Below are 13,908 nucleotides of genomic sequence, written 5' to 3'. Positions count from 1 at the left end.
GATGCATCTCCAGGGCTCTGTCAGCAACCAGGATCCACCAGCAGGAAGGTAAAGGTAGAAGGAGGTTGGGGGAGTGTGTGTCCCCAGGACCATCCTTACAATATGGCCCATCAGGCTGTGAATTAATCGACAGGCTAGACTCCAATTCTACACTTTCTATATCAAGTTGATAAGAAAGTATTTAACTATCACAGTATCCTTATCCTTTCTGGCAACCATTTAATTACTAATGTCCCCATTAATAGAAATATCTTCTTGCAGATAGTAATGTTTCTCTTTAGTTTAAAACTATAATAAGATTTGATGTAATGATAAAACTGGAATCATTGAGATAACAGTATTCTTACTAAGAATGGCAACAATTTGATAGTATATCACATTTTTAGTCTTCTACTTTAGAGTAAAATTATAAAATGTCAATAGTTTGATGAAAAACTTTTAAAAATATGAACACCAAACGCTTTAATACCTGAAACATTAAATTTGTGGGAACTGTTAGCTGTTTTTCTCCCTTTTTCTTTCTTGTTCCTCCCCATCTCTCCCTTATTTCTTTTCTCCTGTTCTTTCTCTAATCTCTCTCTCTTTTTTACTCTCTGTTCTTTTTGGAGTTCCTTACTTTCATCTCCTTCTACCATTAAGTGACCTGATTACAGTGGACATTTATTTGCTTGCTTGTCACTTACTTGTCGATTTAGTAAATATAATGTTATGTACTGTTAAATTTTAAAGAACTGTTGGTTTTTCCTTATATATGAGACATTCACATTAAATATCCCTGTCTCCCATTATCCCTATTTCTCAGATATACTTAACCATGGGTCTACAGAAAACAAAAAAAAATCACCACCTGCTGTATTTAATTCACTAATTTTAAAGACTATAAAGTGTTAACATAGCTTCAATGACATTATGTTTGATGATTCAGATTCTTAATGTTGTGGATATTAATTATTACACATTGTTATTATAAAGGAGCCCTAGTGTAACAGTGGTTAAAGCACCTAACCAAAAGGTCGGCAGTTGAAATCCACCCACCTTCTCTAAGAGAAAAGACCTGGTGATCAGCTCTGGTAAAGATTGCAGCCTAGGAAGCCCTGGGAAGCAGTCAGAATGGGCTGCTCTTCTAAATGGACTTGATGGCACACATCAGCATTAGACAGGGCAATTAGAGATTCGGCTGAATTTGGGTAACATAGTTGTCAATCCCACACACAAAAACACAAATCTTTATAGTTACATTTTAAATGAAGATTAGGCTCTCTTGTTTTGTAGATGCTTGGGAAAGAGAAGCAGTTTTTGTAGCTATTCAGTGGTATTTGTTGATTGGCTGTGTGACATAAGGTTGTATAAGATATTAATGTTTGTAATATAATAACATATAATCATCTACTTGAAATACAATTTTCATGATCCATGAAAAAATATGCAAGACTATGCTTTAGTAACTTACGTAGCCTACATTAAACCTTAATTTGTATGTGCATTAAAACATAACCAATAAACTATAGTTCATCATTTTGTCTCATGTTACTAGACTATAACATAAAATGACCATTGATTTGATTTTTATCTTGGAATAATTATGTCTTACTCACATGCGAAATCTCCTCTTTCTAAAAGAAAGAGAATTTGTAAGGCATTCTAAACCATCACTGAGGATGAACCAAGCTGTGTTGACGTTTTCGAGTGGTATGATAGGCCCTTAGAGAAAGAATGACCTCGTCCAGATCACGTAGATTGCAAACCGATTCCTCAGATCTATTTGGCCATTGCTTTCCACAATACCAAAAAATCCACTGCCATTGAGTCAATTCTGACCCTTCCATATGAGTACTGCACAAAAGGCCCTTTTAATTTACATTTTAACCTAGCTCAAAGCCATTGCAAAGTTTTATTCACGCAAAGAGTGAAGATGAAGATACTAACTAACGTTACCAAGCAGAAAGAAGTTTAAGGTTTTAAAAATAATTAAGGATTTTTCTGTGACACCAGTGTTACTTCTTCTTGACAGTTAATGGTCACTTTTAACCAAGACACTGTTTCTTAACTACTAAGTTGTATAGCTGTCCCTTTCATGCAAACCGAGCCGTAGTCAGAAGCTCCCGAGTAGTCTTCAGTAGATGGGCAGTGAGATACACAATTAAGTTTTTAAAAGGGAGAGAATTTAAGAGTAATGCCTTTTATCAAAGTGATTTGGTTGTTCAAGTAAAATGTAAAAATAATTTTTTTTCAAGCAAATGACCTCAAAAGGTCTCTCGTTTTATCTCACCACAGATCTGTCACACAAGCTAAGTCCTAAACCAGTGGGCTGTCTGCCCCCACTTTGTTACCGAATACTGTTAATGCTGATAAAATGGCTTCCCTAAGCAGAAAGAAATCAAACATTTCCTGCCAAGCTCAAGGTGGAAACCTACACCATGATCAGATCAGGATGATAGTGCTTCAGAACTTGGGCGTATTGATAACATTGCATTTCTTTATTATGTTCTTGATGAGCACATTTGTGAGGACAGATGGGGAACTGCAGAGTTGCTTTTCATGCTGAAATGTCATTTTGAAGTTACCTTCTAAGACATGCTGTGGATTTTTAAGTTTTAAGTCTGTATGTGTGAGAGGAGGAAAGGGTGAATTATGACAACTAAGGATAATATATTTTAACAGTTCAGGTAAACACACAATGATCTTTATAAGGGATATTTTTCAAATCAATGAAAATAAATGGACTGTTTGTACAAGTAGTTTTTTAAATGTCTTTAAAATATTTTATCTGCAGCTCTTTAAAAGCTGTATTTATTGTTATTTATTTAATTTTAGCAAACTATGCATTCTCCAAAAGAAAAATACTGATGGTTCCATTTTGTACATTAGATTATTGGAATTGTATGAAATCTAATATTGTCTATAAACTCTCTGAACTAAAGAGACAACAAATTTACTTTTAGTCACTACTTAGCTTATGTTGAAGAATGTGATTTTTAAAATTATAGAATAAACCCAAAACTTACCAGGGAGAATTTTTAAATTTAATTTTTTAATCTCTGGATTTAAGAAATTTAAAATTCCTCCTCAATAGATAATTATGTGTTGAGGAAAATTCACAGAAAAAAACAGGCAAATTTTAAATAGTTGTTCTTTGTTAAGAAGAGCTTATAACACTTCATGTGCTAGCCCATTTATCCTGTAAACTTTAAGAAAAAGAATAATAGATTATATTCACATTTTTTCCAGATGTGTAAAGTGAGAAACATGGAAATTCTGTAACTTGCCTAAGTTCAAAAATTGATTGGTAAAGCTAGAACTGAAACCCAAAGTCTCCCAACAATACTTTCCCCAGTAAATTTCATTAACCTTACTTTACTTGTCTTTAAATTTTTTCAAAAAGTGGCATAATCAACACTACAAGGATGCCTTTGGAACCTGTGAGGGGACTTCCAACAAGTCGGTGGGGGGTAGGGGATCCATTTTCTTTTAATTCCATTTTTCCATGAACTGTGTCGGAAGCCCCCTCGTATTGTACCAGGACCTGGAGATGTGAACATGGGTAGGAAATGGACTTTTATATCACGTTAGTTCCATTTTGCAGGAGAGGAATAAGAACAATGACATAATTTTAATAGAGTAAGACAAGTGGTCTGGGTGTACTCTGTGCCTAATTGACAAAAGAACTGATTCTGCAAAATGGGGACTGTCGGGGAAGCAGTCAGTTGAAATTGTTTTAAGAGGAGCGTCACTAGCTTTGCTTTCAAAAATAACAGCTGGGTGCCGTTCTATGCTCATCATGGGTTGTAAGCATAGAGATTAGCTGTACTTAGTTCAATAGTGTTTATTGCTAGTTAAGTAAGAGCTACATATTTAGAAAAATCTTCAAGAAGGCAGTGTAAAGAAAGGGGAGTTAAAAACTGTAAAGAACTGCATTTTATCTAGTCTTAAATAAGATGATTAAAAGACTCTGGGGTTATCGGCAGGCCATGATTTTCACTGGTATTACAAATCTGAGCTGAGAACTCCATGTTCCCCGCCACTTGCAAGGCCAGTTGAAGTGTCATTTTGAATTCCACCTTAGTGAATTGTTTTCCTTCGTGCTTTCACAACGTAATGCAACCACAGTATTATATTATTACATTTGAGGGTGATTTTAGAAGTTATGTTAGTTGTCATAACTAAATTATTGGAAAACATAATTGTTTTATTTACATAAATATTTTGCTGAAATTCAGCCTGTGAAGTGTTAGCCAGGCAATTCTAAATCTAGTTGTGCAGTTGAAGATAGCACCATTAATATGAACAAATGGATTGAAACTGCTGATAATTAGGAAGATTTAAGAATGGCAACACCTATGTTTTGTGATATAGGTAACACCTACTATGTACTTATAAAGAAGTGTCTCTTCCCCCTCCAAGAATCAGATAGTTCTAAGCTAAAGAATCAATTGGAGAAATCACCACTCAATACATCTCTTGCCTACTATTTCCTTCCTCTTGTGGAAACAAAGTCTTTTGTCCTTTTATGACTAATAATCTGATTATGTTGCTTCAGGCTGTAGACACACAAACATCATACAAACCTATCTCACACCATGATCCTTAAATTTCTTCCCAGTTTCCTCAAAACTATCACTACCTTCTTCTGGTTCTATATCCCTCTTCCTGTTTCCCCATCCCTCTTTCTTCTATTGGCAACCCAGAAGTGTCTACAATTATGGGTCAAAGTAATCTTTTATAAGTAATAGTCATGGAATTCTAAATTAGTTCTTGTATTGTCATTTTCAAGCTTATAATGACAGGCAATTTGAGTCTTAGTTAAATTTGGCATATTCTGTAGAAACAGAGGAAGTTAGTATAAGAATTTCAGTGCATTATTTTCATTTTAATTATATGCTGGCTCATGTAATTTAATTACAATGTACGGGCTTTTTTATATAAATATAAGCTGAAATCCCTTGATATCTATTTAATTTACATCAAGACTTAAAAACTGAATACTTCTACATCAGCAGTTTTCCAAGAGCAACCTAAGAAAATACTAGTTTTAGGACCATATGGCTAGTGAGAAGGCACAGTGCTCTTAGGATACCATGGCCCGTGATTATAGTTAATGCTTTCCTCATGATTTACACACTGGGCATTGTTTTGTTCTGTTGTGTGTACGGTCGCCATGAGCCAGACATGACTCCATGGCATCTAATGACAACTTAAAAAGAGAATGCACATTTACCCATTAGAAGAGTTATAGAACCAGGATACGGTTTGGAAATTGTCTATTTAAATAATGATTCCTTTAAATTGGCTCCACTGAACAAGCCATATTTTAAATGAAACCACGGGATAAGAAACAACTATCATGAGAAAGGTCTTGGAATAGAGCAGTCATTACAGAGGAAAAAACATGTGCATAATGAGAAAGCTTAACACAGAAAACCCGAGGCCTAGAGTGAAGTAAGGGGAGTGGAGACAAACCTCGAGGATTCAAGTGGCATACCTTAAAAGGGGTTGAAATTGTATTTAAAGTGAAATTTTAAGTTGCTGTCAAGTTGGCTCTGATTCATGGTGACCTTATGTATAACAGATAACATCCATCTGCATCTTTATTGTGGTGCCTTGTTTGTTGCTATGATGCTGGAAGCTATGAGACTGGTATTTCAGACAGGGTTATGGTAGACAGGTTTCAATGGAGCTGTCCAACTAAGACAAGGAAGAAAGACCTAGTGATCAATGTCCCAAAATTCCTCAGTCAAAACCTTTCAGATTACAGTAGGACATTGTTAGAAGGTGAACCCTGGGTTGGAAATCGTCACACGCATATGAAATAATGGACCAAACCATAGTCTACTCTGCCATCAGGTCTGTTCTGACTCATGGTAACCCTGCAAAGGGTTTCCAAGGCTGTACAATGTTATGGGAGCAGATAGCCTCATCCTTATTCTACAGAACTACTTGTGGTTTTAAACCACCAACCTTGTTAGTAGTCTAACACTTAGCCAACAACACTGCCAGGGCTCTGAAAGTGCAATGGTATGTCATGAAAAGCGACTGCCTGAGGGAGTGACAGTATACAGTTTGCATTTTTAGAGGATCATTCTGGCTGCTGAATGATGAATAGGTGGATAAGGGAAAAAGCAGGTGAGGGTATTAGGGTGGGGTGGCAAACCATACAGTGTTAAAGATTTGGAGACGTGGGTATATCTGTGGAATTAAGCATAGAAAGGCCAGAAAGCACTTTCTTCAGACACTTCTGTATTCTTGGAATATGAAGCAAGGATATACCCTTTTGTTTGATTTTCTCCAATAAGTTTGAACATTTGTTGATAGTTTTGGCACTAAAAGATGGCAGGTGGTTGGGTTTAGCTGTATGCTCCATATTCTTTTTCACTCTTATATATTTGTCTTACCTAGTGCTCCTCTAACAGAAATATAACAAATGAGTGTCATTAACCAAAAAGTATCTTTTCTCACAGTTTAGGGGGCTCTGCTTAAGGGTACAAAGGAGCCCCCAGTCTCAAATATAGTTTAAGGAGAATATTTATTAAGTCTTAAAAGAGACAAAGACACAGACAGATACATCTTCCAGATGAGGGGGTCCATTGGTGTAAGGATTCACACTTGGGGAGTTAGGTAAATAAGGCATGGAACCAAGGGGCCTGTCACAAATGATTGGTAGCAAGTCCATACAGCACAGGGTCAGGTAAGATTACAGAAGCAGGAATGAGACCATTATTGAGACACTTACATTATGTTAGTTAGAAGGCTTTCAGGATTGGTCTTGGCACCTCCAACCAAGGCGGGCAGAGCAAGACTGATAGGGCATGGCTCATGACTGTGTAACAGCCAGGACTGTCCCAGTTTGGCCACTTCCATCAAGGAGGCATCCTGGTAAGCCCCCAAGAGAAGACTGCCCCTCCCTGGACTGACTGGTGGAGTTAATGTACTTGGCTTTCTACCTCAGATCAAGATTATCTACATCCTTGGTTAATGACCAGAAGGAATTCAATGGAGGCTTAATCCATTTGGGGAACATGCAAATGGATTTTGAGCAATCACTGCCATCCATAATCACTTGCAAAATGGGGTTCTCTAGCACATCTCCAAACCTAAAAAACCAAACACACTGCCATTGAGTGGATTTTCGCTCAGCGTCCCTATAGGACAGACAGTAACTCTAGGAGAGCAAAATACCTCATCTTTTCCCCATGGAGCCACTGATGGTTTTGAACTACTGACCTTGCAGTGACCAGCACATGTAACCCACTATACCACCAGAGCCCTTTATTGAGGCCACAAGTCCAAATGCAGGGTACAGACTTGTAGGGGAAGCTTTCACTGTCAGCTCTAGAGGAATGTCCTTGTCTCCGAGCTTTTGCTCCTGTGTCTCATGGGGAGTGGCATTTTTCTTCTCCCAACTCTGCCTGTTCACTTGCTTGGTTTATCTCTTTTATATCTCAAAACAGACTGACAGGCACACCCTTCATTAATCCTGTTTATTAGCACAACAAGACAACCTAGTCTCACATGGCTTTTCAACTATAAGCATAACCATCACAAAACTCATTGCCATGGAGGCAATTCTGACATAGCAGCCCTAGGTAGTTGCTGAGACTAAATCGTTAAAGGAGCAGACAGCCTCATCTTTTTCTTTTGGAGGGGCTGGTGGTGTGAACCACTGACCTTGTGGCTAGCAGCCCAGTGCTTAATTCTACAGTGACAGAGCTACAGAGTTTAGGATTTACAACACGAGGACTCAATCCATTCCACTCTTTGGTCCACCAAAATGTATGTCATTTCTAGGTGCAAAACACATACATCCCATCGCATCAACCTAAAAGTCTTAAGTCAATTTCAGGCCCAAAATCTCATCATGTTAAGCATTTAAATCAAATATGGGTTTGTTAGAGCAGCACCCGCACTTTAGGGGACCAAAGTGTTAGTTACTTAGTGCTGCTGTAGCAGAAATACCACAAATGAATAGCTTTAACAAATGAAACTTCTCACCCTTTAGGAAGCTAGAAATCCAAATTCAAGGTGCCAATCCTAGGGAAAGGATTTTTTTCTCTCTGTTGACTCTGGAGGAAGCTCCTTATCTATTTGAGCTCTGTTCCCAGGCAACCTTCATGTGACTTGGTGTCTCCCCCAATTTCTGCCTGATCACTTGCTTGTTTAATCATTTATATTTCACCCAAACTAATCATGGTTATAACCATGATAACCAAATGGGATTGTAATCATAAGTATAGAAGCTAAGATTACAACACATTTTGAGGGTAGAGGGGCACAAGTGTTCTATCTTACTTGGCATTCTCTATGTTTTCAGGTACTGAGTTCAATAATTCATTGCAATGGCCCCACAGAATTCAGCCAGCAATTTTGATGAGCAGGTTTAACAGGTTACAAGCAGGTGGAAATGCTCAGGATAGAGTTGTTCAGTCGGTACGTGTTACAGAGTTTTACCAGGGCTCTTACTAAATTCCCAAAGGCAAGTCTCAACCCAAAGACACTCAGCTACAGCTCCATGGGTTAGCAAACCCAGCACCCTCAGTTAAGTGCTCAGAGGCACCCTACTCCACAAGCCGGCTTCCTACTGTAAGTACTCAACTTGGTTTGCCCTGTAGGCTGGGAAACCCACCACTCTTGTCTCACGCTCTGGCTCTTGGTTCTGTTGCTGCTGCTACTTTTCTGTCATTCCTCTAACGTCACAGTGGTCATCTGGATAACTGTGCGGGGATTTAGGGGTCCAGAAGCATTTCTCCACTCCTGGCTCTTGCTGGTAATGAGACTCCCCCTTCCTGCTTCTCGTCGGACTCATACCCAGCATGGCAATCCAATGAATCCTGTTAACAATTACTCACAGTCCTGTTAACAATTACTCACAGTTGAATCCTATCAGGTGTTTTTTTTTCTGACCTCCTTGCCCATACTCATGCAGAAAAAGGTGGTTTGGTGGCAGTTATAGAGACTTTGACTAGAAGAACCACATTATACAATTCCCTGCCTCAGCAGACACCATCTGACCTATCACAGTGTTATTATACCAGTATTCAAGATTATAACAAAGCTTTCTATTTTAATAACAATATTAATGAGGGTCAAAACGTGGTTTGTTTTAGAAATGCAAATTACCCCTGAAATAACTGTAAGACAGACATCTTTTTGCCAATTTTCTTATTAGATTAGAAGCTAAAGTCTATGATAGTCATTTGGCTGAGTAGAGCGTGGTATATTTCTCAGTGTTTTTCATATGAGATGTCCCAATATCTATTTAATGCTTATTTGCATAAAGTAAAATGGGTCCATGTTTGGGAGGAAGAAGAAGAAGATAAGCAGTGTTTAAATCTGATTCTCAACTAAAAACATTTGTTGCCATTCTTAAATGAGTTAACCCTTTTTATAGTAATTACCTCTCATCATGGAATTAAAGCTTATAAATTTTAACCTGGTATATTGAAAAGGCAATTGATCTCTTGAAATGAATGACTAGCTATATATTATTTCTGGAAGAGCTTTAGTTACTAGTGTATATTGTAGTTCCAGCAAGTCAGTTATAAAAAAGTGCATTTACAAATATACTTAAGGAAATTTTCGGTGTTTATGGACCATCAACTAGTAAAAATAGTGTTTTTTTACATTTCTTTTCCATGATTATTTAATGTATAGAGTCACAAAATTGATTTATGACAGTTATTTCTGGTGTGTATCTTAACTTTATTGATTAACAAAATAGACTGGTTTTTAACATATCAGGAACAAAAGAATAAATAAGAATTAGCACTTTTTTATATTTGATAAATAATGACACATTAAGTTTTAGGGTAAAAATTATTATTTTAGTACATAGTGGTCTGTTATGGAAACATATGGTTTCCATTAAACAGGAATTATCTAACTATAATAATACATTGGTACTTAAGGCTTCTAAGTGCCAGTCTTTTTTTTTTCCATCTAGAATATGGCAATCTCTGTTTCTTCTCTAAGCATATTTATATAAAAGACCTAATGTACCAGGGCCATATATTGGATTGTAATACATTATTTGAGTAGTATCTTTATATCAGAGGTAGGGAACCTTTTTTTTCTGCCAAGGGCCTTTTGAATATTGATAACATCATTCATGGGCTATACTGGTAAAACATTAATTAACTCATCAGTAATGTGATGACTTGAACTGCTTCTCATTGGGGAGGCTGACATTAGCGGCTGTTGGTGATTTCACAGGCCGCACATGGCCCAGAGGTGCACCAATGCGCTTTAAGTGTTAAATGGGTACACTAGGCATTCTACTATTAGGGAAAATCATTTTATACATATTAATATTCTATCAAACTGAATACTATCAGAAACTCTTACCATTTTAAAACAAAGTAAGTTCACTTGCATGAATTTAAAACAATACAATTCAAAAAAGTAATTTCAGTATTAATGATTTTATTAGAAAAGCAACATTGTACTATGAAAGTTTCGTCAACATAGCATCTCTTTCCATTACCGTCACCAGCATCCCATTTCATCTAGGACCCTTCACTTAGAAAATTGTCACCACTTTCACTGTCATATCAATAAGATGACATTCCCGTTTATTTTCTAAAAAGTCTGTGCATACATGATAGATTCTTATCATTCCAGGAAGAAGCTCCACTTCTGATGTGCTAGACATAGACAAGCTTCCATTCTCTCAGCAGACCTTTCTTAACAAAGGGCTTAGTAAATCTATGGGATTTCTGTCCATCAGAGACACACAAGATGAGGAAGATTATTTCAAGGACATTCCATCAGATAATAATTCTAGACACGAAGATGCTGAAAATACCTGCTCCCCTTCCCAGTTTAAAACTCATACAGGGAAAAAGGTTCCCCCAAGCCCGGATATAGTTTCCAAGAAGAAGATTTGGGCTTCGTCCATGGACTTGCTTTGCGCAACTGATAGAGACTCCGCTTCTGGAGACACTGGCAGATTCCCACATTGCCTCCCCGAGGCAGCCACCGTGCGGACTTCAACTGCCCCTAGAAAAAAGGAGGCCAGGTACTCAGACGGAAGCATAGCCTTGGATATCTTTGGGCCTCAGAAAATCGACCCGCTGTACCACCCACGAGAGTTGCCCACCTCCTCCGCAATATCAAGTGCTTTGGACCGAATCCGAGAGAGACAGAAGAAACTTCAGGTTCTGAGAAAAGCCATGCATGTGGAAGGTTAGTAATTTTGTGTGTGTCTGAAGGTGAGAGTCCCGCGGAGCAGTTCTACTCTGCACGGTGCGGCCACAGGCAGCCACCAGAGATGCTGATCAAGTGTGAAGGCATTCCAAATGTTAAGTTTCGCAAGGGCAGGAGCGAGCTTTCTGTTTTCTTTGCGTGGTGTCCCACACCGTCTCTCATGCACTGTATGGCGGGCGGCGTCAGCCAGTGGCCTGGACAGGAACAAGGAGCAGTGTGGTGGGACGGTGTGATGCTGCTGCAGTGGATCTCAAACCACTGGCTTGTAAGATCCGGGGAGATGATGATGTGTTTGATCTGGAATGAAGTTTTGAACATATATCCTTAAGATGATAATAAAGTGAACTTTTAAAATCAGAAAATTTAGCTTTGAATTAGTTACTCCAGTTAATAGCTCTGTGGCCTTTACTTTGGCCAATAAGTCTCAGCTGCTCCATCTGTAAAATAAACCTAATGAAAGTACTGTATATGAATGTAAAGTGATCAATATGTTGAGTTATTACACTGTTAGTATGAGGGATACAACAATTCTTATTAGTGAGAGTTTGGAATTGTTTCAGGCCAAAGCTCTAATTCAAAAACACCCGATTTACACACCAACTTCAATATATTGAATGGAATAAAATTATCTTCTACAGATGTGAATAGAGTTGCCCTTTGATAGATAAATGGAAGAGAAAATGACATCAGGAACAATTTTAAAGTTAATTTATTTTTTAGCTTTTTATTGTGGTTTAGAGGAAGGTTTATAGTACAACCTGCTTTTCCACTCAGAAATTGACGGTTTGTTTCGAGACCCGGACTGCACTGCCCGCAGTGTGCCACGACTTTGCTCGCTTCTTTCCTGTGTTCCCCATTTCCATTATTTGCCTTTTTCCCCAACACCTTCCAACGTTCTGAACTTTGGTTTGGAAGTATTATGCACTTTATGGACCCACCTGTTGTTCAACTGTCAGGTGACCCCCTATCCCACCCCAGCTGTGGGTTCCGTTTAAGGCTTGAAGGGTGTCTATGAGCCATAATCTTGAAAGTTCCACAAGTCTCTATCAGACCGTCAAGTCTGGTCTTTTTCATGTTTGAACATTTTGTTCTACCACTTTCAGCCCCCGCCTCCCACACTGATAGGAACTGCATTTGAGCTCCTGATCAGTGCGGTCCTTAGTTACAGCCACACACCTTCTCTCAGGGCAGTGGAGGCTGCGACAGAATGTTTTCCTCTTAGAAGATGGTCACTTGCAAGCTTTAAAGACTTCCAGTCTGTTTTTGAAGATTAACATTCTATAACTTACCCCATGCCTTCGAGACAAACCCTAGGACATAGCTGATTAAAGAGAAGTCCAAGGTGTTTTCTAAGTTCAAGGAGCATAGTGAAACACACAGTCAAGGTCAGATGATTTTTCCATGGGTTGCTTCTGAAAGCACTGTGCCGAAGGTGTGCTATTTAAGTTTGGTATGGTTCTGGAGTTGAACATACAGCTCCACAATGTGCTTAAGCTTCTATTAAAAGAAATTTTGTGATTTTGTAAATCTAGAAACTGTAAAGCATTAAAGCACGTGAAATTATAAAGGAAGCTGCTGTATATTAAACTTTTTATGGTTTGCATATAACGTACATTTTTAAAATGTTCTCTATAATCTCATTTTATAAATGTTTAAGAACTGAATATAGAAACTTAGGTTTCACTGTTAACTATAACTGGTAAACTTTTGGAGTTATGGCAGCAAAGAGTAAAAGATAAAAAGAGTAAAACTCCCTTTTCTGAAGTTGTATTTCATGTCTATTTAGTGTTGACAACAACTAGCATATAAATAATAAATTAGCCTGACCTGATTTTGAGCACTATGAGCTTACTATCTTCAGGGACATATTTAGTGCAAAGAAATGTTGCTTACTGTGTTAAATAATAAAACAAAAACCACCCAAACCCCAAACTCTCATGATAGAAATAGATGAAGGTATTCAAATAGTATCAGAATGCACATCATAAAGACATATAACAACTTTTCAATTTTTTAACGTTTGAGTACTATCTTCTCTTAAGTTCTGTATATTTAATTTGTAAATAATGTTTTCTCAGAAAGTGTGTGTGTTTTAAGGAAACACAAATAGACCAACATATTTTCTCATACCCACAGAGAAACGTCCCCTGGAACCCTATTTGTTGAAATTGATAACTAGTTATGAAATATAGTTTGATGATTTATAATTTGGTGGTTATTACAGGAGATAATAAGGAAAGAGAAAGCATTCTTTTAAAAAAATAATCCTTTGAGTTGTTTGATATAGGATGATTCTACTCCTGAAATATTTCTTTGCTAATGAAGTGTTTAAAGGCATTTTCTTCCCACATGAACCTGCCCAGTTCTTTCCAGAATATAATTGACAACCCACCCGAAACAAAATATATTCCTGAAATTGTTGGTTTATTATGGAAATACTTGCAAGCCTTAAATACCTCTATTATTATATAATAACTTACACATAATAATAAACTGTTTACTTTAGGCTACAAGTATTATTGAAAAGGAATGTTTGAGATTTGGAATTCAAAAGCAATCATTCTTTTTTCTTTTCTTTTAAATCATTTTACTGGGGACTCATACAGCTCTAATCACAATCCATACATGCATCCATTGTATAAAGCACATTTGTACATTGGTTGCCATCATCATTTTCAAAACATTTTCTTTTTACTTGAGCCTGTGGTATCA

At 37.4% G+C, this 13,908-nt stretch overlaps 1 protein-coding gene across 1 annotated transcript in view; it reads left to right on the top strand.

Annotated features, from left to right (window-relative positions):
• The window catches only part of PTPN13 (protein tyrosine phosphatase non-receptor type 13), a 244,535-nt gene that overhangs the window by 104,586 nt on the left and 126,041 nt on the right, over window positions 1–13,908 (top strand). Inside the window, exon 7 of the mRNA XM_045284339.1 lies at window positions 10,612–11,175. Coding sequence (XP_045140274.1) covers window positions 10,612–11,175 — 564 coding nt within the window. The remainder of the gene's footprint in view (window positions 1–10,611; window positions 11,176–13,908) is intronic.

This window comes from Echinops telfairi, unplaced genomic scaffold (assembly GCF_000313985.2).
Source record: "Echinops telfairi isolate 266 unplaced genomic scaffold, ASM31398v2 ScPeMD7_7468;HRSCAF=8506_0, whole genome shotgun sequence".
Classification (NCBI taxonomy): Eukaryota; Metazoa; Chordata; class Mammalia; order Afrosoricida; family Tenrecidae; genus Echinops; species Echinops telfairi.
The sequence above is the reverse complement of the archived record's forward strand: the minus strand, read 5'-3'. Positions and strand labels throughout refer to the sequence as shown.